The 27,555-nt window shown below is 37.1% G+C and overlaps 3 protein-coding genes across 3 annotated transcripts; 2 read left to right on the plus strand and 1 right to left on the minus strand.

Moving 5' to 3' along the window:
- Positions 1–1,149: 1,149 nt before the first annotated feature.
- On the plus strand, positions 1,150–8,844 carry LOC128189518 (protein-L-histidine N-pros-methyltransferase-like). Its single transcript, XM_052861162.1, has 6 exons — positions 1,150–1,410; positions 2,183–2,373; positions 2,694–2,794; positions 3,116–3,224; positions 4,307–4,491; positions 7,643–8,844. The coding sequence occupies exons 1-6, from the start codon at positions 1,216–1,218 to the stop codon at positions 7,849–7,851; spliced, it is 990 nt and encodes a 329-aa protein (XP_052717122.1). The 5' UTR covers positions 1,150–1,215; the 3' UTR covers positions 7,852–8,844.
- Positions 8,845–9,020: 176 nt separating this feature from the next.
- LOC128189519 (uncharacterized) lies at positions 9,021–13,044 on the minus strand. The gene is made up of 6 exons (XM_052861164.1): positions 12,721–13,044; positions 12,217–12,352; positions 10,299–12,086; positions 9,959–10,039; positions 9,631–9,747; positions 9,021–9,155 (listed from the first exon to the last, which is right to left on the minus strand). The coding sequence occupies exons 1-6, from the start codon at positions 13,042–13,044 to the stop codon at positions 9,076–9,078; spliced, it is 2,526 nt and encodes an 841-aa protein (XP_052717124.1). The 3' UTR covers positions 9,021–9,075.
- A 4,679-nt stretch (positions 13,045–17,723) lies between these two features.
- LOC128187525 (uncharacterized G-patch domain protein DDB_G0278987-like) lies at positions 17,724–20,551 on the plus strand. The gene is made up of 6 exons (XM_052857947.1): positions 17,724–19,292; positions 19,500–19,580; positions 19,747–19,833; positions 20,016–20,096; positions 20,263–20,349; positions 20,507–20,551. Exons 1-6 carry the CDS (start codon positions 19,158–19,160, stop codon positions 20,549–20,551), a joined length of 516 nt encoding a protein of 171 aa, XP_052713907.1. The 5' UTR covers positions 17,724–19,157.
- Positions 20,552–27,555: the final 7,004 nt, after the last annotated feature.

Genomic DNA, 27,555 nt, shown 5'->3' on the forward strand with positions numbered 1-27,555 from the left:
TAACAAACTTTAGTGTAAATAAAAATATAAAAATTAAAATTTTCTAATTCCCTATTATTGCTTAACGATATTGATAACTTAAAATTATGACTGGCTATTATTATCCTGTTCCAATCAATTCATCAATTCATGTATAGTTTCGAAAGTTCCAATGTTTTTCGTATACATGTATTCAAAACGAGTGCATAGTTCAAATACACAAAGATGCGGATGCATGTAAAGCTAACAGAATCGATTTGTGTGCACAACTTGAGCTGATCACGTGCATTGAATATCAAGGAAGGTAGATAAAGTCTTACTTCACGTTTTACATGTATATGCCGTCCTAAACACTGCACTTCCAACTACAAGTAACGCACACATAATTTGTTGTGAACAGAAAATATAAACATGTACAAAAATTATGATAGTCTTAGAGGGCTTTTAAAACACTTTAACCTCACGGAAACTCACGATCGGATGCAAAACCAATATGAGCTTCCGCCGACTTTGGTGACTACAAATTAATATAAAACAATTACTTTTTATATTATATCGATCAAAAATTCATTTCTTAACCTCCAAACATTGTCTTTTCGAAATGTCTTTGTGGCTTGTCGAGCCCATTTTCATGACACCCGAACCAACCTCCTCTCTCTCTCTCTCTCTCTCTCTCGCTCTCGCCAAGAACATCTTTCCAACTTTTAGCTTTCTGACAGCGTTAACTTTACTTTTCAGCGAAATGGTATTTTTAGTGTCCACGATAAATAAAAAAAAAATCCTACTCCTAGATGAACTTTTGTACTGATATATGGTACATCGGATATCAGTCTGATTAAAATAAGATCTCTGATCCGCTCCGACGAATTCTGATGTCGCTACGACTATCACAATTTCGGAGCGTTACAAAGATCTGATTTTAATCAGATTGATCGGATATAATTATACATTTGCCATTGATTCAGTACATGTATAATACATGTATGCCAAAAGAATCCGATGTACCATATATCAGACATTATACATGTATATACAGTACGCTGTTGATTAGTTATTCTGAGTGATGATATATTTACACAAACAAGAAAAACCCACATTTGACTACATTCTTTGATCCACCACAATTTGCACTCTTCCCGCCAAAAGTGAAATAAAAAGAAAGTAGAAAGGGGCGTTACTCCTTAGAAAACTGAAAGTGAAAATAGCATTTTTTTCACACGACTCGAGCATCAACGTATGCGTGGCACAAGCAATGAAACCTGTATGTTTTACGGTTTACTTTTTATCTTATCTTTGCATGTAAGACTCGCCTACAGCAATGCTTGGACAGTGAGAATGAACGAAGTCCGCCATGTCAGAAGTCCCCTAGTGAGAGCTGTCTATCTTCGAATGAAAGAGGACGAGAGACAACGGAATGACGACCATCAATATGTAGGCATTGTTATGGCATTTTTATTTATAAAATAATACAAGGGACTCCTAACACCTTCGATGACAGATGTTTATAGAGCAATAACGGACAACACACAAAATTCGAACGATAACACGTATTCCGGTACAGCACTTCCACAATTTCTACTCAATAAACTCATCATTTATGATATTCTCTTTTGAGAAGTGGACAGGCGTGGATGTAGGCTATGCCTGTCCACTTCTCAAAAGAGAATACATTTATGATTGTCTAACATGGTCATATAATGGGTTAAGCTATTGGCTGAATACGGGTGTCAGTTAAAGAGTCTCTGATTATTTCAATATTTATACCCTAACTTTCTGATTTCCTATCCTCTTATAAGATGGCCAAGGCCAATTATTTCAATCCACCCGACTGCCCAACGGATATACCAAATATATTTCCTTTAATCACACATCGACCAATATTTTAGCAAAAACAAAACATCATTTCGTAAAATTCAAATTAGGATGTATTCTTTGATCTAATCAACAATTTCACACAAAAACAGAGCTGCTGTAGTGCTTTTTTTTTTTTTTAACAAACTATGTTTTTGATCAGACTATAGCTTAGGTTACCATTAATTGGCAGTTTACTGTTACTAAATGGATTGGCCTTGTGCTGATAGAGTGTAAACAGAACTTAATGTGACCAATGATTTTAAGAGTCAAACTAATCTTCATTTGTTATTTGATCAGACTGCAGTTAAAATTGATTTGCGTTGTGTATTTAATGGCTTTGTCCCTGCAGTGGTACAGCTTTGACAGGGCTAAAGTGACTGATGATGTATGTGAGCGCTTCATTCAGTTCCATCAAGATGAAGAGACCCAGCAATTCCTGTCCAATTGCTACGAGAAGGCAGACTGGCTATTTACACAGCTTTATTATTCAGTGGCCAAGTCCGTCCTTGGATGGTTTATGACCAGCACTTCAATTAACGGGTAAGCATATGGTCACACTAAACTCGCTCTTAATCGAGGGGTATTTTTACTGAGTATGGCAAATATCAATTATCAAAACAAAAACATGTTTTGATAAAATGACAAACTGTTGAGGCTGCCTGACAGCAATGATTTGATTCTTTGGCACCTAAAATTTATTGCTGCTCATATAAATGTAGTCAGTTTATTTTAAAAATTTGCAATCCATAAAGTTTTGAAATCCTGCTTTTTCAGCGGAACTTCATATTAAGAGCATTACTTGTACTTGTTCATTTTTGTCACTATAATATGGATAACACAGAACTGGCTTAATATTGCAGACTTCTGAGAAGAGGATCAATGTTTGTCTTTTCCCAGGAGCAGCTAAAGCAACTTCTTCAGATTGAGGATGGGTGGAGGGGACAAAATTTACTAGACCTTGGTACAGGCAGAGAGAGAGAGAGAGAGAGAGAGAGAGAGAGAGAGAGAGAGAGAGAGAGAGAGAGAGAGAGGGTATAGACTGGTACATGTACTATTCCAAAGGTTCTTGAACTCTAATGAGAGAGAGAGAGAGGGTATAGACTGGTACATGTACTATTCCAAAGGTTCTTGAACTAGAGAGAGAGAGAGAGAGAGAGAGAGAGAGAGAGAGAGAGAGAGAGAGAGAGAGCTTAATTCATTATTTATACAAACTTGGTTTCTGATTTTCAAAAATACCAGATACATGTATTTAGGATACCGGTATTGTTTATATTGTTCACAGGTGCAGGTGATGGTGAGGTGACTGACAAAATGGCCAGGTACTACAGCCAGGTGTATGCCACGGAAGTATCCTCAACCATGGTTTGGAGACTGCAAGAGAAGAATTACAAGTATAGTTTTAATTACTATTACTGTTACATTGTATTTTTAAAAAGACAGTCAAGCTGTGGAAAAACATGATTGCAAGAGAAAAACTACCATTACAAGAAACCCTGCTGTGGTTACTTGATTTTGTTTGTTGTGCACTTAGACAATGCACTTTATTTACATTGTCTCGGTCCATCCAGCTGAAATTGGGTACCGGCTTACACTGGGGGTAACCTGCGATGGACTGGTGTCCTATCAAGGGGGAGGCGATGACTCTCTCATCTGCTTAGGGCTACGGAAACTGGGGATAAGCACTGGCCTTATGCACCTTCATGGCACATAGAAGGATTTAATTTTACTTAATAACAAGGAACAAAATTGCAAGAGAAAAACTACAATTATAATATTTATTTACCAGTGTCTGGCAGAATATATTTGATTTTAAAGACAACCAAAGTTGAGAAAAACCAAGATCAAATAGTTCACTGTTGTTGGTGGAACTTGCACTTGTTACTCCAGAGTCCAATAATTTTATTAACTAGATTCATTAACACTATCTTTTAGACAAATCAAACTTGATATAAACAATTAACATACATACTACTGTACAATAACACTCATACATATACATGAACTGTTTGAACTTCTACATAAAGTTCAAAAAGCACCAAAGTTGTGAAAAACCAAGATCAAATAGTTCACTGTTGTGGGTAGAACTTGCACTTGTTACTCCTGAGTCCAATAATTTCATTAACTAGATTCATTAACACAGGAAAACGATCTTTAAGACAAATCATACTTGATATACACAATTAACATACACACTACTGTACAATAACACTCATACATACACATGAAGTTTGAACTTCTACATAAAGTTCAATAAAGTATGAATCAACAGCATGAATCAAGAGCTAATCACAACTACTGCACCGGAATTTTCATTAAATTTTTGCAGCAATTGAGGGTACATCTTGTAGTTCTATGGTTTAGCTGTTATATCAGTATGTATTCATCTTCATGACATTTAGTTATTTACGTATACTTGAACTCAATTTTTATGACTTTCTTTGAAATAAATCATTTCGGATCATGTACCTTTCAGAATCCTTGGTTTGGATGAATGGGACAATGGAACCATTACCTTTGATTTGATTGGTTGTTTGAACCTTCTGGATCGATGCAACAAACCAATGAGCATCCTGCATTCGATTAGGAAGGTGCTGACCCCTGGTGTTGGAAAAGCCATCGTTGCAGTGGTTCTGCCTTTCAAACCTTATGTTGAACAAGGTTAAAGCACATTACTTTTTAGCTCACCGAGACGAAGTCGGGGGGAGCTTATGCTATACCCTCGGCGTCGGCGTCGGCGTCAGGACCTGGTTAAAGTTTTTGTTGCAGGTCCTGTATCTAACTTATTACTTGTCCTATCTTCACCAAACTTGCATGAATGATGCATCTGGACCTACTAATGGACTTGAGAGACTTGGATGCTGAATCTGGGCCATGAATTTCAGATGCTGGAGGAGGTTAAGGTGTTTGGAGCAGGTTAAAGTTTTTGTTGCAGGTGCCCTTTGATAGCCATTTCTAAGTTACTACTGGTCCAAACTTCACCAAACTTGCATAGATGGTGTGTCTTATAATACTGATGCACCTGACAGGCTTGAATGCTGAATCTGAGCCATAGGTTTCGGATGCTGGATGAGGTTAAGGTTTTTAGAGCTGGTTAAAGTTTTTGGAGCAGGTGCCCTCTGATGATTATATCTTACTTACTACTGGTCCTTACTTCACCAAACTTGCATGGATGGTGTGTCTTATGATACTTTTGCACCTGACAGGCTTGAATGCTGAATCTGAGCCGAAAGTTTCGGATGCTAGATGAAGTTAGGTTTTTCGAGCAGGTTAAAGTTTTTGTTGCAGGTGCCCTTTGATAGCCATTTCTAAGTTACTACTGGTCCCAACTTCACCAAACTTGCATAGATGGTGCGTCTTATGATACTGATGCACCTGACAGGCTTGAATGCTGAATCTGAGCCATAGGTTTCGGATGCTGGATGAGGTTAAGGTTTTAAGAGCTGGTTAAAGTTTTTAGAGCAGGTGCCCTCTGATGATCATATCTTAGTTATTACTGGTCCTAACTTTACCAAACTTACATGGATGGTGTGTCTTATGATACTGATGCACCTGACAGGCTTGAATGCTGAATCTGAGCCATAGGTTTCGGATGCTGGATGAGGTTTAGTTTTTTTGGAACAGGTCACATGTTTAATATATGTAGGTAATAGCACTATTTCAAACTTGCATATATGATCTAACTATAATATAAATGAATGGCAGAGGTAGCTTCAGATGCAGAGCCTGATCTCCATTATCAAGGATGCTAAAAAATATATCTTAGTTATTTCTGGTCTTAACTTCACCAAACTTGCAAGGATGGTGCGTCTTACGATACTGATGCACCTGACAGGCATGAATGCTGAATCTGAGCCATAGGTTTCGGATGCTGGATGAGGTTAAGGTTTTAAGAGCTGGTTAAAGTTTTTAGAGCAGGTGCCCTCTGATGATTATATCTTAGTTATTACTGGTCCTTACATCACCAAACTTGCAGGGATGATGCATCTCATGATACTGATGCATCTGACAGGCTTGAATGCTGAATCTGAGCCATAGGTTTCGGATGCTGGATGAGGTTTAGTTTTTTGGAACAGGTTACATGTTTTATAGATAATAGCTTGCATAATTGATTTAACTATAATATAAATGAATTGCAGAGGTAGCTTCAGATGCAGAGCCTGATCTCCATTATCAAGGATGCTAAAAATTCTCCTACCTCACTCAAACCTGCTTGATAGATGTGTTTGTTGTTAAATGATTTAACATGATTCCTATGATATAGTATTCTATGATATGATACACTATTGTTTTATATGATACAATGTAATATCATACATTATATTGTAAAAAGTTATATGATATGATATGATATTGTATCAATTTTTTTGTACATTATTATATGATATTGTATTATGATATTGTTATGTATAGTATTGTATATTATTGTACAATATTGTAGAATATGATATTGTATAATATATTATTTTATCGAATCATATTGTTTCATATTATATTGCAATATATGATATTGTATCATATGATACGATATTGTATATTATAATTATAGCATATCGTATGATACAATATTGTATAATATGATATTGGTTTATATAATATATTGTTATATAATACATGAAATTGTATTATATGATATTATAAGATATCATATAATATGATATTGTATAATATGATATTGTATCATATGATATGATATTGTATAAAATGATATTGTATTATATAATATCGTACTGTATCAGATGATATTGTATCATATGATATGAAACAATGTTTTATCAAATTATATTGTATCATATGATACAATATTGTGTATCAAATATGATACAATATCATACAATACAAAATTATACTATATTATACAATATAATATGTTACAATATTGTGATGTATTATGTGATATGATATAGTATCAAATAATGCTATATTGTATTTATATTAGATATCATGATATTGTATTATGTGATTAAATACAATAATGTATAACACGATACAATGTCATATTATATGTTACAAAATCATATTGCATCAATATTTATTACAGTATTATATTGTATTAAATGATATATATTGTAAGTATCATTGGATGCAATATCATATTTTATATTATTGTATTGATAAACATTGTATCTTATAATAATGTATGAAATGAACATAGGATTATCATACAATTTTTTTACATATGATATACGATATTGTGTCAAAACAGTATCCATGAATATCCAAGATCATTAACTATGATTTTCATATCATATGATAAAGGTGGTTTTAAAGGTGATGCCTCATAAAGTTGATGCCTCGTCTCGGTGAGCTTTGTAATCTGTGATTACCTATGTTTCATTATAGAACCATTTTATCAAGAGCTTGAACTTAGGGTAGTTGTGTCAAACAGCAGTGTGACATAGGCCTGTCTTTTTCATTGTTTGCAAATCAGCCATGGCTCATTGAAATCAATACGAGCTAAGTGAGCTATGACTACACAATCAGTGTTTATCACTTTCATCCAGAGTCATTTTTAACTTGTATTGATGCAAGATTGCTTTGCTACGTCCTACCAAAAGTCCAAGGTCTTTCTAATGCTAGTAGCTGAGGGTTCTCCCAATCCTTCTGCTTTCCAGTAGAATTGTTTGAAAACCATAACTGGATTGCAAAGATTAATACACAATTATCACTTCAGAAAAAAAAATTATTAATTATTTTTTTTACAAACATTCGAAACCATTTTTTCATGGAAAAAAAAATTCTGAAATTTTATTTCATTTTGAATTTTCTCATGAAAAATTAGAGTAAGACAGGTTTTTTTTTGCCATTTCAGATTCTAAAGATCACTCACCTGAAGAAAAACTGTTGATTCAGGGACAGAACTTTGAAGAACAAGTACAGTTCTTTATAAAGAAAGTGTTTGAACCAGCTGGATTTAATGTAGAAAAATTTAGCAGGCTGCCTTATTTGTGTGAAGGTGACCTCCATCAGTCTTTTTATATGCTGGATGATGCAGTGTTTGTACTAAAACCAAAGTCTTGACGGAGCGTCACAGATGTGCCAACACAGATCAATTTCTAAACAAAACTGCCTTCCAATACTAGTAATAGATTTTTTTTTAAAAAACCAAACATTCAAGATATTAGCAATTATCTATGCCTGCCCGATTGGCTTGAATGCTTGAAAATCCTGGTGCTTAGGTAGTACAGGTACTTGTATATTACTTACCGATTATGTTACAGAAATATGTGGGATATACATATAGATAACTTATTCAACATTGCATGTCGGGCCTTGCTGCTTAGATTTAGCAGGGATATATTTACATTTATATTTTATTTCAAAGGTATATATATTGGATGTATGATAAAATTTTTATATGAATTTGAAAGCAAATATACTTGTTGTTAATATTAAAACCAAACTTTCTGCTGTTAGACTGGGAATACAATAAACAATAATTTTATCTGATTAGTAAATGTATTCATCCTAGCTTTGTCCCGAATCTCCTAATTGTCTCAATTATCATGGATAGTCTGAAATAGCATCACTTGACCAATTTAAGGTGGAGTTTTTCAAAGCATTATATATTTTTCATGCTGAAAATAAATAATGGGAACACAATATTGTTTAAATGAAAACTTAAATGCGTAATTTGTGTGAAAGTTATATTTTTGTGTACGGTAAGTAGTTATGATAAACGAAGCAGAGCATAAAATGTTCATCATAAAATATTACACCACTCATTTCTTTATAAACTATGATAGTCTTAATTTGGATAGTAATTTTATTATTTATATGATAGGTAATTGCATTTTAATCACCAATTTTACGGGTTTTTTTTTTTATCTACAACCTTTACAAATGTAGCGTACATTAAATATGCATTGAAAAGTACACTCATCTTTTAACTGTACGTATGCAGAGTGTATTATAGGATGACTCTGTCTATTCGTTTTAAAAAAGAAACCAATTCACGACTGCATCTTATATTTTGTATTTTACTTCAATAAAAATTGTAGAACATGTAACAAAGATTTCCTTTTATCTAAGATGCAGCACTACTAAACGAAAAAAAAGAACCGAACAAACAATCGTTAAAAACAGAAATCAAACAGTATATTTGTATGTGTATTAACTGAAATGAAACCACAAAAGAAATAAAATGAAACTAAACAACATTTCCATTACAAAGCATGCATTAAATAAATGTTATTTATCATGCAGCTGCTGTTTTCTTTGACAGCTGAGATATTTTTGGTTCAGTCAATTTAAGTCCAAGTCCTTGTGGTGATTTGAGATAAATGACTTATGCTTGTTGACAAGGGTTTCTGCATAACTTATTTCTGAAATAAAAAAAAAGGGGAAGGTATGATAGATAGCTATCAAGCCAACAAAGATTTAAGTTATGCTCTGTGGCATTATAAAACTAGGAACCAAACAGTGTTCTTTGCTGATCTAAAGCAAAGCAAAAGGTCCAAGATCCAGTTCAGTTTAATCTCAGTTAGGGTGAACGAAAAAAACACCCTTGACCTCAATAAATGACCTTGTACTGATTAGATCTGTAGTTCAGGTTACAAACTAAAAATGATGTTTAGCTCTCATAAAATGCACAGTGACAGGAAAGAGATTATATTTTATATACATCATATTAAGTAGTCAATGAAACTATATCTTGGAGGTGTAAAAATTAAAATGATCATTTTAAATGCAGCCCATTTCCTTCATAAACGTTTACAGAAACCAATTAGAATAGCCCATAAATTATTCATGAGAACAAGAAAGTAGAATTGAATAAGTTAAAATATGTTTAACTCCTACTTTTCCTCAGCCTCTCAATTGCAATGTGGTCTGACAGAATAGACTTCATAACATCCTTCCTCATGTCTTGAATAGCAATCAGTAATCTGCCATAACAATTCCTCTCAACTGCCATATCTGGAAAAATTCATAGGAAAACTTAATACATGGAAAATTCATAGGAAAACTTTATACATGTACCAAACATTTTTATCACTGGTTGGGAGAAAGGACGGACCAGACCGAATTTTGACTCTGTGGTGGCTAAATTAACTGCTTATAAAAAGTTTATTTATGGCCACTATTTTTAAAACAAATAATTAAATAGAAGATAACTGTCATATATTACCTGCAGCAAATGTCCACATGGAAGGATAAGGAACGGGTCCAGGTTCAGGTAACACAGGCTGTACAGGATCACTGGGTTTGTCTACAAATGAGAGAGAAAATGTATAGTCATTTTATTACCGGGTAATAACTTCATACATGAACTATATAAACCAACTTCTATTTGTGTGCAAAAATAATTTGCAAGAACTTTTCTGTTGGGAATATTTTTCAATGTAAGCCAGTCTTTATATAACTTGTATAAGTTAAAGCTATTCTATATAAATAAGCTGCAGCAAACCAGTGTTAAATAGCAAACCAAGGTCTCTGCAAATGAAAATTGGCTTAAATCTGGCATTTACCTGATAACCTTGGTGTTGGAAAACCTGAAGTGCTGTTGACTTTCTGAACTAGGTCTGCATTGTTTAGTTCATCAAGACATTGCTTAGTCACCTGTTCAGCATCATTCAATTCTGACTTATCCTCACCACCGACTTCAAGTTTTTCACAAGACTTCATGCATATTTTTTCTGCCAACTCCTTTGAATTGCATGACAACCTCTGCTTCAACCTTTCTAGAAAATTTTCTGGTTTTAAAGCTCTGGCACTTGATTGCTGGACATTTAGTGGATGTGATGTGTTTGCACCACTTTTGCTGAGGCTATCATCAACAATGAAAGAAGTCTTGGCACCACTGGATTCATTGTGGAAAGTTACATTACATTTCCCCTTGAAATTAAAATTCATATTCATATTCAGACCTTTTAAACTCTTCTCAAGTAATTTCTTCATCCTTTCTGGATTGATAACAATGATCTTTTTCTTCTTCAGAGATTCATCAATAGGGTTTACTGAACCACTGGCAGCTTTTTCCACATTTTGATTCACATCCTTTCTGTCAGCATCCTCCTCCGAACTTTTCAGTTTGGTACTAGGAGATGAACTTTTCAGTTTGGTACTAGGAAATGAACTTTTCAGTTTGGTACTAGGAGACAAACTTTTCAGTTTGGTACTAGGAGACTCAATTTTACTCCGCTTTCCAGCTCGTTTGATCTTCTTATCAAGTTTATCCAGCTTTGTTTTAAGTTTCTTTGAAACTTTCGATGATGAGTTTGTAGAAGCACCTTTCAGTATCTTTTTAGGAGTGGACAAAATACTGCTAGCCCCAGCATCATTCTCTGAAGGTGTTAGAAGAGCTTTAGCCAGTTCTGTATTCTCTTTAGGTTTGATTGGTGGCAAGACTTTTGGTTTGGATGATTTCATCACACTTGGAATGATTATCTTTCCATGTATCTGCATCCGATCAGGAGGGATTTTAGACTGCTGTGTTGACAAAGCCAGGTTTGGAATAGCCACCTTGGTTTGGGAAGGCTGACCCTGTTCAACTTTCTTTGCAACTATTGGCTTATTTGACAATGTTCCTTCCAAAGAACCTCCACAAGAAGGTTGTGTTACTGTACTCAATGCAGAGGAAGCTATGGAGGGTGAGCACACTGTTGATTGACCAAGACTTATTGATGGAGTGGACACATATGACAAGGAGAAACCTGCAGGTGAAGCCAAGTTTGGAACTTTTACATAATAGCCAAGTGCTGAGGGTCTCTGTGTTAAGATGGACCCTAGATTTGAGTTTAATTCTTGGGCCTTTGCGACGGTGACCTGAGGTTCTTTGTTGGACAGACTTGGGCATGAGGACTTTACAATATGTTCAGATATGCTGTTACAAGTCTTAGCCAAAGCTAGTGAAGTTGCAAAGTTCAAACTGCTTATTGATGGCAACAAAGACATGCTGAAGGGACCCAACACTGGCACCGGAACAGGATTATTGTGGCTTGAACTGGTGCTCTGGTTTGACCCAGCGGCCATTTTTAGCTGAGACAGCAAAGTGTTGTGAATGATGGGATGACTTTGCTTTACATCAGCCTTATTCCTGTCCATTTCAGTTGGTTTCCATTCCATTGACTCATCTTCTTGCTCTCTCTGGCTCTCAGTTTTCATTCTTTTTATGCCTATCTCAGATTGTGCATTGGTTGCTGCATCACATGTGCTGTTGGTAGCCTCACATTTTTTAATATCTTTTTCCTGAGTCTGCTCTTGATAATTTCTTTTGCGATCAAAAGCTTCAGACTGCATTCCACTATTATCAATTTCTAATAATAAAAAAAAATTTTAATATTGCATAACTGTAAATTATTTAGAAACTAAACTGACTTTTATAATATTAATCATTTAGATTTCACGTCTTTGAATACTCAATGGTAAAGTTGATGATTATTTTACCCATTCTGCTATCTTGCTTAGCAGAAGTTGAGACTGGTCTGATATTTTGACAAAAGGGACAGTTTCTGACGACATTTTTGACCACCTCTTCATTCATTCCAAAATTTCTACGTCCAAATGTGTATTTCTTTTGAATCTACAAAAATATTTCATTCATAAAAATGATATACAAAGTAAAAAATATCAAATGAATAAACACTGACAAGTTTCTTAACAAACAGTGCATGAATAAAAGTATAATAAGTTCTTCATTCAAAAAAAAAGTTGATACAGTAAAAAGCTTTTTGAACTATCACATAATGTACATATTTAATTAAAACAAATGAAATAAACAAAACAAATTAACACAATATTTGTATTGTCATTTGTGCATGGTAATTAAGGCTGGGCGAGATTAATCCCACAACTGTTACTGTTAGCAATAAACCCTGATAAAAGCGCAACTGCATCCAAACCGACACCAATGAACACTGTATACACCAATCTAAAGAATTTAACTCAAACCTTTCTCATTGTAGCATATGCAGTTAAATGGCCACCAGTTTCGTTACAATGATTTGCTACGATGATATCTACAAATCTTTCTTTTGGCACCACAATTTTTCCCGTGGGCAAATGAATGAGAGCATTTTCAGACTCGCGATAGAGCAACCTCTGGGTCCATGATTTGAATTTCCGGAAAGGTCTCGGGCGTATTGTATCCTCTCCATTTGCAAAATGCGCTTCCATCAATTCTCCCTTGGTCGGAAAATATCCTTGAGACAAAAACAGAACGATTATGTCATATTGTCTTTGGGTCATGCAGCCGTCGCTACCGGAGTCGTCCATTTTCGATGACAAGCATCGCAATGACCAAGAATGACAATTTGAACATTTTCGCGCGCGCGACTTCTGCCGCAAAAAAAAGGGGGGGGGGGTCAGATCGACTATAAGTTTGACTTTTGTAACAAATATTCTTATATTCCGTTTAGTCGCTTGTCATCATTACATAACTCTGATTATGCATACAAGCATTAATTAAGATAGTCGCCGTATTTGGGCTTATAGAAACAGGGGAGGGGCAAGGGCTGGTCCCTTTAATTTTTTCTACAATAATTAAAAAAAAAATCATTTGTGAGAACAATTTTATTTGCTGATATACTTTGCACTCATCCTGAAGTTGGTGCATGAACTCCTTGTGGAAAATCGCGGGAAAAAACACGGGATTCCTATTTTTTGTAACATACCGCGATACAACGGAACCCGCGATATAATGAGAAGAGAGTATATTATATTTTTATCTAGATCAGGCACGTAGCATCGTTTTTGAAAGTGGGGGGGGGGGGGCAGACTCATCCAAAAAATCTTGACAAGCAAAAAAAAAAAAATATATATATATAAAAAAGGAAATAACACTTTTCCAAAATCTTCAAAATCCTAATCCGTGTGTGGGGGGGGGGGGGGGGGGGGGGGGCTGGCATAGCATATAACTTCATTTTCAATCCTTATTTCCTTATTTTCATATCAATTTTTTACATCCTCCTAAAAAGTGGGGGGGGGGGGGGCAACTCCATCATAATTCAATTTTTTATATGTAAATTTTAAAAAATTAGTTGCTGTCAGAAAAAGTGGGGGGGGGGGGGGGGCAGGCCCCCCCCCCCTGCCCCCCCCCCCCCCCCCGATGCTACGTGCCTGTTAAGATAGTTGATTTATAGAATAAAATATTTAAGAAATCTTACCCTTCAAATTTTTAAAAGTAAAGAAATATGATCTTGAAGTTGGGAATTGTAATAGTATTGCTGAAGACTAGATATAGAATTTGAGCTTCCATCCCCAGCCCCACCCACGAGTACTGTGTTTACTTGTAATAATTGTGTTTCAGTTTTGTTGTATTTTTTTATTTGTCAAGATTTTATGGACTTTGTCTGGTACCTCAAACATGAAAAATGCTTTGTGCACGCATGGTACGTTTGTTAATAATTAATTTTTAAATTTTGGTCATGTATTATTAACATCGGGTTCGTGATACAGCAAATGAAATTGTCTGGATTGGATTTTTTGTGGATTTTATTCTCACCAAAGTCAAGCTAGCACGCACTAACTTCAACGCACTAACTCCGTTCTAAATATGCTTATCGACTAGTTTTTCGATCCCGACGGGAAAATATCCCTCGGTAAATAGGCGCAAGGCGCCTAAACTAGGACTTGTGACAATTAGGTGACCCCGGATTCCTGAGGGTGGGGGTCCTGCCCGGGGGTGACTGGTCTCAGAACCTTCAATAATTATGCCGTTCTTGGCGCCACGGCCCCCTGAATAATCGTTATAATAACTATATTATCATATTATATAGGGACATAAACAAGGCGCAGGGCGCCTAAACTAGGACTTGTGACAATTAGGTGACCCCGGATTCCTGAGGGTGGGGGTCCTGCCCGGGGGTGACCGGTCTCAGAACCTTCAATAATTATGCCGTTCTTGGCGCCACGGCCCCCTGAATAATCGTTATAATAACTATATTATCATATTATATAGGGACATAAACAAGGCGCAGGGCGCCTAAACTAGGACTTGTGACAATTAGGTGACCCCGGATTCCTGAGGGTGGGGGGTCCTGCCCGGGGGTGACAGGTCTTAGAACCTTCAATAATTATGCCGTTCTTGGCGCCACGGCCCCCTGAATAATCGTTATAATAACTATATTATCATATTATATAGGGACATAAACAAGGCGCAGGGCGCCTAAACTAGGACTTGTGACAATTAGGTGACCCCGGATTCCTGAGGGTGGGGGTCCTGCCCGGGGGTGACCGGTCTCAGAACCTTCAATAATTATGCCGTTCTTGGCGCCACGGCCCCCTGAATAATCGTTATAATAACTATATTATCATATTATATAGGGACATAAACAAGGCGCAGGGCGCCTAAACTAGGACTTGTGACAATTAGGTGACCCCGGATTCCTGAGGGTGGGGGTCCTGCCCGGGGGTGACCGGTCTCAGAATCTTCAATAATTATGCCGTTCTTGGCGCCACGGCCCCCTGAATAATCGTTATAATAACTATATTATCATATTATATAGGGACATAAACAAGGCGCAGGGCGCCTAAACTAGGACTTGTGACAATTAGGTGACCCCGGATTCCTGAGGGTGGGGGTCCTGCCCGGGGGTGACCGGTCTTAGAACCTTCAATAATTATGCCGTTCTTGGCGCCACGGCCCCCTGAATAATCGTTATAATAACTATATTATCATATTATATAGGGACATAAACAAGGCGCAGGGCGCCTAAACTAGGACTTGTGACAATTAGGTGACCCCGGATTCCTGAGGGTGGGGGTCCTGCCCGGGGGTGACCGGTCTCAGAACCTTCAATAATTATGCCGTTCTTGGCGCCACGGCCCCCTGAATAATCGTTATAATAACTATATTATCATATTATATAGGGACATAAACAAGGCGCAGGGCGCCTAAACTAGGACTTGTGACAATTAGATGACCCCGGATTCCTGAGGGTGGGGGTCCTGCCCGGGGGTGACCGGTCTCAGAACCTTCAATAATTATGCCGTTCTTGGCGCCACGGCGCCCTGAATAATCGTTATAATTCTTTATTTTTCATTTTCATAAATATTTTTTTCCAAAAAAATTAGGACGTCTATTTGGTCGTCCTTGATATGCATTTATAGATAATCGTATTTTGCATAAATTGGTACCATATTTTCAGCCCTATATTATTTAGTTCGCAGCCAAAACGAAACTTCCGGTTTTCGTTAAAATTGTAAAGGAAATTGGAAAAGTCACGGGGTGTGGAGGAACCTTAAGGTGGATCTACTGTGGTCATTATGATTTAAAACCTTTTCCACTATCAAATTTAAAAGTTGCCTGAATCTATCCTAATAAAAGCTGTTGTCAACTCTAACTTCATTAGTACTTGGACATTTAAATCTCCAGCTGTACAGGTGACTACTGATTTTTATACGACCGCAAAAATTATGGTATGGCGCAGTCGTCGTCGTCCGTGCACATTCGTTTTTGTGGAATAACTTTTGTTTTAGTGGAGGGATCAACATGAAATTTTCACACAATGTACCATGGCATAAAACGAAGCTGTATAAGAAGTAAGGAATTTATGGCCTCACCCATTTCAGAAAAAAATACCAAAAAGGGCCACTTTGGGTGTTTTTCGCAAATATAGTTGCCAAATGTTTATTTTTTATTGAATTTTAATGGGGTTTCTTTTATTTTGTTGCTTATATAATTGCGCTTCAGTAGTATTCATGATTTGTATCTTTACTTTCATCTTATGTATTCCTCTAGATGCAAGCTTTTAGTTGGGAGTCAGCAGATTCTGTGTGCCTCTGTGTCAAGTTCTTTATCGTGTCCATCTAATTATTGTGTCAACCTCTTTACTGTGTCCACATTCACTTCATATTACACTTGTTCGAATTTCAGTGGTCGACATGCTGCGGTCGTATCTGCTGCGCTCAGCGTAGCCTTTTATTTTTTACTTGAGATTTGTCTATAGGTAAAAAAAACAGATAGCCCTTAGATTTAAATGTCCAGCTACTTCTTTTCATCACCTGAGTTAAGGATTGATTTGAGGTTCACTAAAGATTGGTATCAGCTATTTTTCAATCCAATAAAGGATTAGCTATTGAAATATGACCACACTCAGAGTAAATTGCTTATTAAAAAAAAGGGAAAAAGGGGGGTGTGATTACATATATAGTAGGTCTCAATGGGATCTAAGCAGGACATGGGATTGAGTGGGGGTTTTTTTATCTGGGATGTCGCTAATTGTTTGTCGAGAAAACAAAAATTTATTAGACAAGGATTTGGGAATAACTCAAAATTGATTTGGGAATTTGGGAAAATATTAATGTTCTTAAGCAAGAAATTGAAAAATATTTTTTCCTTAAAATTTTGATAGCAGGCTTTCGTATGTAACAATCATTATTGTCTCAAAAACTTGTATTTTTTTAGATTATCAACTTTGTGCATATTGTTACATGTCTCATGCAATTTTTATGTACAGAAAATGAACCAAAATTTGGGAAGCGGGAAATCATGAACTGGTACACCTAACATGGGAATTGTCAAAAGAACTTAACGTGATACGGGATTAGAACCCCCTATATATTACGATAAATTGGCAAAATAAAAATTTTCTGTATGAAAATAACTTTAACCATTAATCTGACCTTATCTGAAGTGATAGCAGACTTTGACGCGGAGGATGGCATGTGATGGCATAATGAATGAAAATTATGTCAGGAGTGTAACATTTATCCATTCTTTAATGATAAAGTTTTTATTTAGTTTAAAAAAATTCTAAACTTAACTGGAAGAGATTTTTTACACTTAATTTGCTCAAAAATTTTCAATAAGGTCAAATTTAAAGATTGGAATATATTATTTGCTTTTGATACAGTGTTTGAATATTAAAAATAAGTGCGATAAATACTAAAAGGACATTTAAAACAATTACACTATATAAAACTGTTATGAAAGTATCAGAATTGTGTTACAATGCCTCAAATAAACACTAATGATCAGATCCTATCCTGTAAGTTGACAGAAACTAAAAGTGGAAAACCTAGCATTTCACAGAATTTTAGTGTTACACTCCTGACACCTATTTCAAGGCCATAAAAAAGGACTAATCAAATTTAGGCAGTCATGTTTGCATCTCATAGTAACTGCTGCACCTGCTGGTCAATTTAAAACAATAATTATGACAATTACTAACAGTGTTTCAAAAATATGACATTGCAAACTTAAATGTTACACTCCTGACCTACATCAGCAGGTGTGGTTCTATGAGATCAAGTGCACCAGAAACATGTCACAGATATCTACAAATACTTTTAATTTGATCTAGAATATTGTGGTAAAGTATAAGAAATATTAAAATGTCCAAAATCTTTCGGAACTTTGAATTATCATCATTTAAAATTAAGAATTAAGTTTTTTCCTTTTCATTTTTTTCCCTCATTAGGAAATTTGACAGACCTTATTTTACCATTGTAATTACAAAATATGTATTACTTCATATGAGAAAATTTAGTGCATATACACAGGTTTTCAACAAACCCATCATTTTATATTAGACATCATTATTTTTTTTAAAGACAGCTCTTTGAAGCACTTGCTTCTTTCAAAATGTCACACTAAAAGTGTTACACTCCTGACATTTTTGGCCCTATTTTTTGCCGGCATTTTTTTATTATCAAAGATATCATCACGAAAATTTGTACGATTATAGTCACAGGTGGGATACATTTTTTAATTATCTAATACTTAGTATTTATCATCATGATTTGTAATAGGGTATGGTAATAATGTTGGGGTCATTTTTTTTGAAACAGCCCCTATGTAGAATGAATAGTGAACAAAATAGTCTGCATGGCAAACAGGACATACATGTGGTTCTGTGACTTGAAAGAACTGATCATTTATCTATATAGCTAGGTATTTTAGACATGTAGTTTCAGCTGAACAGAAAAAAAAAATGTCAGTATAAAGACAAAAAAAAAAAATTGCATAATTTTAAATATAATGCTGAATTTTAGGTTTTTTCTTCTATGATATGCGTGGGTATAGTAATTTGAGCATGTTGAGTGGTATTATACACCAACAATTAAACTTTTATTAGAGTTTTCATGGTATTGACATTTTTACATATATTTTATATATATTTTCAATATCACTTGCTTTGATAGGTGCCATTTTTAGGTAAATGAAGGCTTTTTCCAAATTGAAACGGATTTTGTGATGCGTAATAGTCGATGTAATGATATCAACATGCAAAATGGACATAAAAATAACTTCATTTTCGAGGCTCTGTGAGACACCTTGTGTGCAAATACTGTAAAACAGCCCTGATACATGTGGAAATGAATAGATCTACACCGGTGATGTACGTTGGTTAAATTTTTCATTTCATTTGCAGGTCGTCGCCATTATGCCTGATGGCCATGTACGGGTGGGGTTATTTCCGACACTATCAGAAACAATAGTGTGCCAGCTGGGCACTGTGGCTGAACTCCCCTGTACAGCAACAAAGTCTTGGAAAAGTGGGAAGAAGACCGCCTTTCGGGTACGTCAAAACCTATATATTGGTGAAATGTTTTAGAATGTATGTCTAAAATGTCTGTTTTGGAAAAAAATTCTTTGCCCGGTTGCCGGTAAGCGCTGGGCCCTTGGTCCTATTTTTTCAAGCTTCGGTCATGTATAATTTTTGTAATGTTCATGTATAATTCTTGTAATGTTAGAACATTCGACTAATGGAGGTGTTTTTTTGCAGGCAGCCAAGGCAGCCGCCGCAGCCTCCAAGGAATCCCCCGCAGCCTCCTCCTCCAAGGACTCGGCCAGGAAGAAACGAAAGGTAAGAACTCAACCTAATTTGTTTGGTTGTTTGTTGCTATGAAACCTTTAATAACACCAACATTTATTTTTGTTGGCCTTACCGGCCCAGAACGCAGTGTATCATCAGTAGTGTGTTTGGATATTTGATTATTGAACATTCGACTAATGGAGATGTTTTTTTGCAGGTGGCCAATAGCCCTGAACTCGAACCCCCCGCAGCATCCTCCTCCTCCGAGGACTCGGCAGGCAGGCAACCCTCTGAGAAAGGAACGGTAAGAACCCAACCTAATTTGTTGTGTGCGCAATTTCGTGTATACATTGGACAATATATAACCGATGATACATTGTGTATACTTGGTGTACACGGCCTATACACTTGTATAATTTTTGTAATGTTCATGTATAATTCTTGTAATGTTAGAACATTCGACTAATGGAGATGTTTTTTTTACAGGCAGCCAAGGCAGCCGCCGCAGCCTCCAAGGAATCCCCCGCAGCCTCCTCCTCCAAGGAACCGGCCAGGAAGAAACGAAAGGTAAGAACCCAACCTAATTTGTTTGGTTGTTTGTTGCTATGAAACCTTTAATAACACCAACATTTATTTTTGTTGGCCTTACCGGCCCAGAACGCAGTGTATCATCAGTAGTGTGTTTGGATATTTGATTATTGAACATTCGACTAATGGAGATGTTTTTTTGCAGGTGGCCAATAGCCCTGAACTCGAACCCCCCGCAGCATCCTCCTCCTCCGAGGACTCGGCAGGCAGGCAACCCTCTGAGAAAGGAACGGTAAGAACCCAACCTAATTTGTTGTGTGCACAATTTCGTGTATACATTGGACAATATATAACCGATGATACATTGTGTATACTTGGTGTAAACGGTCTATACGCTTTGTACATTGTGTATACTTGGTGTAAATGGTCTATACGCTTTTTACATTAAGTATACGTCCTGTACAGGGCGTATGCCTAATGTACCAAGCGTATAGGTCGTGTACACCAAGTATACACAATGTATCATCGGTTATATATGTACACATTGTGTATACTTGGTGTAAATGGTCTATACGCTTTTTACATTGTGTACACTTGGTGTAAACGGTCTATACGCTTTGTACATTGGGTATACGTGGTGTAAACTGCCTGTACAGGGCGTATACTTTGTGTGCACAATTTGGTGTATACATTGGACCATATATAACCGATGATACATTGTGTATACTTGGTGTAATCGGTCTATACGCTTTGTACATTGGTGTAAACGGCCTGTACAGGGCGTATACTTTGTGTGCACAATTTGGTGTATACATTGGACCATATATAACCGATGATACATTGTGTATACTTAGTGTAAACGGTCTATACGCTTTGTACATTGGGTATACAAAGTATACGCCCTATACAATTTTGTACACAAAGTATACGCCCTGTACAGGCCGTTTGCACGACGTATACCCAATGTACAAAGCGTATAGACCGTTTACACTAAGTATACACAATGTATCATCGGTTATATATGGTCCAATGTATACACCAAATTGTGCACACAAAGTATACGCCCTATTCAATTTTGTACACGAAGTATATGACCTGTACAGGCCGTTTACACCACGTGTACCCAATGTACAAAGCGTATAGACCGTTTACACCAAGTATACACAATGTATCATCGGTTATATATGGTCCAATGTATACACCAAATTTTGTGCACGAAGTATACGTCCTGTACAGGGCGTATGCCTAATACCAAGCGTATAGGTCGTGTACACCAAGTATACACAATGACACAATGTATCATCTGTTATATATGGTCCAATGTATACACGAAATTGTGCACACAAAGTATACGCCCTGTACAGGCCGATTACACCACGTATACCCAATGTACAAAGCGTATAGACCGTTTACACCAAGTGTACACAATGTACAAAGCGTATAGACCATTTACACCAAGTATACACAATGTACAAAGCGAATAGACCGTTTACACCAAGTATACACAATGTATCATCGGTTATATATGGTCCAATGTATACACCAAATGTTTTGCACGAAGTATACGTCCTATACAGGGCGTATGCCCAACGTACCAAGCGTACAGGCCTTGTACATCAAGTATACACAATGTATCATCGGTTATATATGGTCCAATGTATACACAAAATGGTGCACACAAAGTATACGCCCTGTACAGGCCGTTTGCACGACGTATACCCAATGTACAAAGCGTATAGACCGTTTACACTAAGTATACACAATGTATCATCGGTTATATATGGTCCAATGTATACACGAAATTATGCACACAAAGTATACGCCCTATACAATTTTGTACACGAAGTATATGACCTGTACAGTCTTACATCATGCAATACCAAATCATTTATAAAAATTATGGGATACGATACCTATCAGTTTGACGCACAGCTTCTCGTATTAGGTTTAGGTTGAAGAATAAAAGAAAATATTCCAACGGAGATGCATTTCTCGCCGGCATGTTCTTTGGCCCTGGGTTCCCAGTGAATGGCTTATTTTGCACCGGTTCAGGCGGCAATACACGGAACCACACTCCAGCCATCTTGTACGGCGCAAGGCAGAACGCACGTGTTATTATGACGTCATTTACGTAAAATGACGTTATAACAAAATACCGCGTTATGGAAGTCATTTATGTCATTCTTTTCAATGTTGATATTATTTTTAAGAATTATATGTTTCGAAAATAATATACATGCATGCATTGCGTAAACATTTTAAAAATAATTTAGGGCAATAATATTATCTGTTGCTTGAATTTTTGAAGTTATTGAGAAACAAACAATCGGAACAAAATTATGCAACAATATGTTAATTACGATGAATTAATAAAATTAATGCACGTGAACATATGCTGTTTTAGTGTAATGTTTAGCAATAAAAAAAAACACATTAACTTTTATTTCAACAATTGATATAATAATTATGCAAATTTTGATGGCAGATAAAAAGATCTTAGTTTGTGTAACTATGTATCAAGAAATCCGTTAATTCTAGCGCAATAAATCTCTTTTAAAAATCAAAATAATAAATTAATATGTCAATGAATTACAATTGGATACTTTATTGTTCATAATAACATACGATGCTTTTATATTTATTGACGTATATTTAATAAATCATATGGAAAAAGTGTAAAGTTAAAATCGGCCTAAAATCGGCCCCGTGGCACTCTGGACAACTGTGTGATCGGCCCAAAATCGGCCCTGTGGCACAGAAGTGGTTAAAGAGTGATTGAAAACGTGTTTTCATCGACTTTCATTTAAATTATATTTACCTATACCAAGGACTGCACATTTTGGATATATATATATGTATATGTAATGAAAGCGCTTACGTTTTATATATCGTGTTGTTAATTTCTTTTATTTTAACCACTTATGTGCCACAGGGCCTATTTGGGCCTATTTGAATATCTACGTTCAGTGCCACGGGGCCTATTTGGGCCTATTTGGAAAAGAAAAAAATATTTTTTTTAAAGATACAAATTAAGTGTTACAGGTTTTCCGTGTATTTCATAAGCTATAGTTCGTTAATATTTTTATCAAAAGGAAACAATATCGAAAATTTGCAACGTCAGTTATCTCTCTCAATGGCCGAGTGGGTCATGTTTTGACTTTTGAACAGACCGAGTGCATCCCTGGTTTGAATCCCGCTAAGTGCCATTGATGAGTTTTGCCTGCAGATTTATACTCGGATGTTATTGCCGGATTTACGTATAAACTTATGTACGTGCATACATGTTCTTTATATTTCCCATGAACTCTTTTTCACGTGTTTTTTATAAATGTATTTCATACGCAAATTATTTGGGGGAAAAAAAGGAACTTTTCCTAGGTGTATGGAGTTGCAACTGTATGTATAAACGAATGGATTCTGATTCAATCGTAATAATTTATATAAACTTTGAAAGGGATATTTCTATTTTAAGCAACTGATTGCCGTATGATTTAACTTGTTGAAAGCTTACATGTAGAAGAGCAATGCATTACAACAAGCCAATTTGTTTTCTTTTGTGAATTTGTAGCTCTTACAACAAGTTAAATATACCAGAAATTGATTAACATTTAACGTCTCTTTATTAGTAAAAAAAAAGGAAGCATTTTTAACACAGCTCCACAAAAAAGTTATGCAATTCAAAGATGTCTGTTTTGTGAGTATACTAATAACACCCCCCCCCCCCCCCCCTCAGTTCTACATGTTCTTTAATGTGTCTTCCTTTATTTTCTAATATACAACCTTACCTTAACCATTTATTTTTAATGCATGAGAGGGTGTACGTGTGCGTGTAAGTGAATGAGAGGAATGAGATGAGCAAAGGTCATCATGTTTATGCATTGACAAAATCTGTATGTCCTTTATTTTATTTGGACATATATATATATATATATATATATATATATATATATATATATATATATATATATATATATATATATATATATATATACATGTATTGCTCTGATAAGTTGTAATGCTTAAAGACATAAAGAATTGAATGGAATTGATCCTTCTGACTACTCGAATGACCCTACAACCAGTGTTTGATAACGAGCCATTTCACACCACACAAAAGGAAAATATATATGCGCTTACAATCTTTCCAAAAATAAAATGACCATCTAATTAACAAACGATTCTGTCATAAAGATGAAAAATAACTTAAGTTATGATCTCATATACAGACATCATAAGTGTTAAGGATAAAACAGTTTGATTGGAGGTAGCACTACAATATTAAATATTGTAGTGCATGAAATATAAAATTTTACCAAATATTTAAAACTTTATTTGCATGTAAAATCAAAACAAAGTTTTTGAAATATTCCCGTAAACAGTTTATCAAATAAAATTACATTGTATAAATAAAACATTGGTAGCAAGAAACACACACACCTTCAAATTTGAAATCAAGTCAGGGCCTTTTCACTACCACCCCCTCCCCCACACCGTCCTCTAGTGATCTTGATTTTTTTTTCTAAAAACTAAGAATGTATCAGACTCTCAGACTTCTAACGTGTTGAGTTTTATCTCATAAAAAATTCAGTCCCTGCCATCGGCAAATAACCCGATGTAAATGGAATAACTCTGGGATTATTTTTCGTCAGCCATGTTTTGACGTGAACCCTGGTATTTATAAATGATATAGTAATTATAACGATTATTCAGGGGGCCGTGGCGCCAAGAACGGCATAATTATTGAAGGTTCTGAGACCGGTCACCCCCGGGCAGGACCCCCACCCTCAGGAATCCGGGGTCACCTAATTGTCACAAGTCCTAGTTTAGGCGCCCTGCGCCTTGTTTATGTCCCTATATAATATGATAATATAGTAATTATAACGATTATTCAGGGGGCCGTGGCGCCAAGAACGGCATAATTATTGAAGGTTCTGAGACCGGTCACCCCCGGGCAGGACCCCCACCCTCAGGAATCCGGGGTCACCTAATTGTCACAAGTCCTAGTTTAGGCGCCCTGCGCCTTGTTTATGTCCCTATATAATATGATAATATAGTAATTATAACGATTATTCAGGGGGCCGTGGCGCCAAGAACGGCATAATTATTGAAGGTTCTGAGACCGGTCACCCCCGGGCAGGACCCCCACCCTCAGGAATCCGGGGTCACCTAATTGTCACAAGTCCTAGTTTAGGCGCCCTGCGCCTTGTTTATGTCCCTATATAATATGATAATATAGTAATTATAACGATTATTCAGGGGGCCGTGGCGCCAAGAACGGCATAATTATTGAAGGTTCTGAGACCGGTCACCCCCGGGCAGGATCCCCACCCTCAGGAATCCGGGGTCACCTAATTGTCACAAGTCCTAGTTTAGGCGCCCTGCGCCTTGTTTATGTCCCTATATAATATGATAATATAGTTATTATAACGATTATTCAGGGGGCCGTGGCGCCAAGAACGGCATAATTATTGAAGGTTCTGAGACCGGTCACCCCCGGGCAGGACCCCCACCCTCAGGAATCCGGGGTCACCTAATTGTCACAAGTCCTAGTTTAGGCGCCCTGCGCCTTGTTTATGTCCCTATATAATATGATAATATAGTTATTATAACGATTATTCAGGGGGCCGTGGCGCCAAGAACGGCATAATTATTGAAGGTTCTAAGACCGGTCACCCCCGGGCAGGACCCCCACCCTCAGGAATCCGGGGTCACCTAATTGTCACAAGTCCTAGTTTAGGCGCCCTGCGCCTTGTTTATGTCCCTATATAATATGATAATATAGTAATTATAACGATTATTCAGGGGGCCGTGGCGCCAAGAACGGCATAATTATTGAAGGTTCTGAGACCGGTCACCCCCGGGCAGGACCCCCACCCTCAGGAATCCGGGGTCACCTAATTGTCACAAGTCCTAGTTTAGGCGCCCTGCGCCTTGTTTATGTCCCTATATAATATGATAATATAGTAATTATAACGATTATTCAGGGGGCCGTGGCGCCAAGAACGGCATAATTATTGAAGGTTCTGAGACCGGTCACCCCCGGGCAGGACCCCCACCCTCAGGAATCCGGGGTCACCTAATTGTCACAAGTCCTAGTTTAGGCGCCCTGCGCCTTGTTTATGTCCCTATATAATATGATAATATAGTAATTATAACGATTATTCAGGGGGCCGTGGCGCCAAGAACGGCATAATTATTGAAGGTTCTGAGACCGGTCACCCCCGGGCAGGACCCCCACCCTCAGGAATCCGGGGTCACCTAATTGTCACAAGTCCTAGTTTAGGCGCCCTGCGCCTTGTTTATGTCCCTATATAATATGATAATATAGTAATTATAACGATTATTCAGGGGGCCGTGGCGCCAAGAACGGCATAATTATTGAAGGTTCTGAGACCGGTCACCCCCGGGCAGGACCCCCACCCTCAGGAATCCGGGGTCACCTAATTGTCACAAGTCCTAGTTTAGGCGCCATGCGCCTTGTTTATGTCCCTATATAATATGATAATATAGTAATTATAACGATTATTCAGGGGGCCGTGGCGCCAAGAACGGCATAATTATTGAAGGTTCTGAGACCGGTCACCCCCGGGCAGGACCCCCACCCTCAGGAATCCGGGGTCACCTAATTGTCACAAGTCCTAGTTTAGGCGCCCTGCGCCTTGTTTATGTCCCTATATAATATGATAATATAGTAATTATAACGATTATTCAGGGGGCCGTGGCGCCAAGAACGGCATAATTATTGAAGGTTCTGAGACCGGTCACCCCCGGGCAGGACCCCCACCCTCAGGAATCCGGGGTCACCTAATTGTCACAAGTCCTAGTTTAGGCGCCCTGCGCCTTGTTTATGTCCCTATATAATATGATAATATAGTAATTATAACGATTATTCAGGGGGCCGTGGCGCCAAGAACGGCATAATTATTGAAGGTTCTGAGACCGGTCACCCCCGGGCAGGATCCCCACCCTCAGGAATCCGGGGTCACCTAATTGTCACAAGTCCTAGTTTAGGCGCCCTGCGCCTTGTTTATGTCCCTATATAATATGATAATATAGTTATTATAACGATTATTCAGGGGGCCGTGGCGCCAAGAACGGCATAATTATTGAAGGTTCTGAGACCGGTCACCCCCGGGCAGGACCCCCACCCTCAGGAATCCGGGGTCACCTAATTGTCACAAGTCCTAGTTTAGGCGCCCTGCGCCTTGTTTATGTCCCTATATAATATGATAATATAGTTATTATAACGATTATTCAGGGGGCCGTGGCGCCAAGAACGGCATAATTATTGAAGGTTCTAAGACCGGTCACCCCCGGGCAGGACCCCCACCCTCAGGAATCCGGGGTCACCTAATTGTCACAAGTCCTAGTTTAGGCGCCCTGCGCCTTGTTTATGTCCCTATATAATATGATAATATAGTAATTATAACGATTATTCAGGGGGCCGTGGCGCCAAGAACGGCATAATTATTGAAGGTTCTGAGACCGGTCACCCCCG

Source organism: Crassostrea angulata, chromosome 6 (genome assembly GCF_025612915.1).
Source record: "Crassostrea angulata isolate pt1a10 chromosome 6, ASM2561291v2, whole genome shotgun sequence".
NCBI lineage: Eukaryota > Metazoa > Mollusca > Bivalvia > Ostreida > Ostreidae > Magallana > Magallana angulata.

Coding starts and splice junctions, on each gene's coding strand:
- LOC128189519 (XM_052861164.1), bottom strand. CDS start 13,044: ATGGACGACTCCGGTAGCGACGGCTGCATGACCCAAAGACAATATGAC. Junction 10,040..10,298: donor TCCAACACCAAGGTTATCAG/GTAAATGCCAGA, acceptor TCTCATTTGTAG/ACAAACCCAGTGATCCTGTA. Junction 9,748..9,958: donor CATGTGGACATTTGCTGCAG/GTAATATATGAC, acceptor GAATTTTTCCAG/ATATGGCAGTTGAGAGGAAT.
- LOC128189518 (XM_052861162.1), top strand. CDS start 1,216: ATGCGTGGCACAAGCAATGAAACCTGTATGTTTTACGGTTTACTTTTT. Junction 1,411..2,182: donor GGAATGACGACCATCAATAT/GTAGGCATTGTT, acceptor TTGTCCCTGCAG/TGGTACAGCTTTGACAGGGC. Junction 3,225..4,306: donor CTGCAAGAGAAGAATTACAA/GTATAGTTTTAA, acceptor TGTACCTTTCAG/AATCCTTGGTTTGGATGAAT.
- LOC128187525 (XM_052857947.1), top strand. CDS start 19,158: ATGCCTGATGGCCATGTACGGGTGGGGTTATTTCCGACACTATCAGAA. Junction 19,293..19,499: donor GGAAGAAGACCGCCTTTCGG/GTACGTCAAAAC, acceptor GTTTTTTTGCAG/GCAGCCAAGGCAGCCGCCGC. Junction 19,581..19,746: donor CGGCCAGGAAGAAACGAAAG/GTAAGAACTCAA, acceptor GTTTTTTTGCAG/GTGGCCAATAGCCCTGAACT.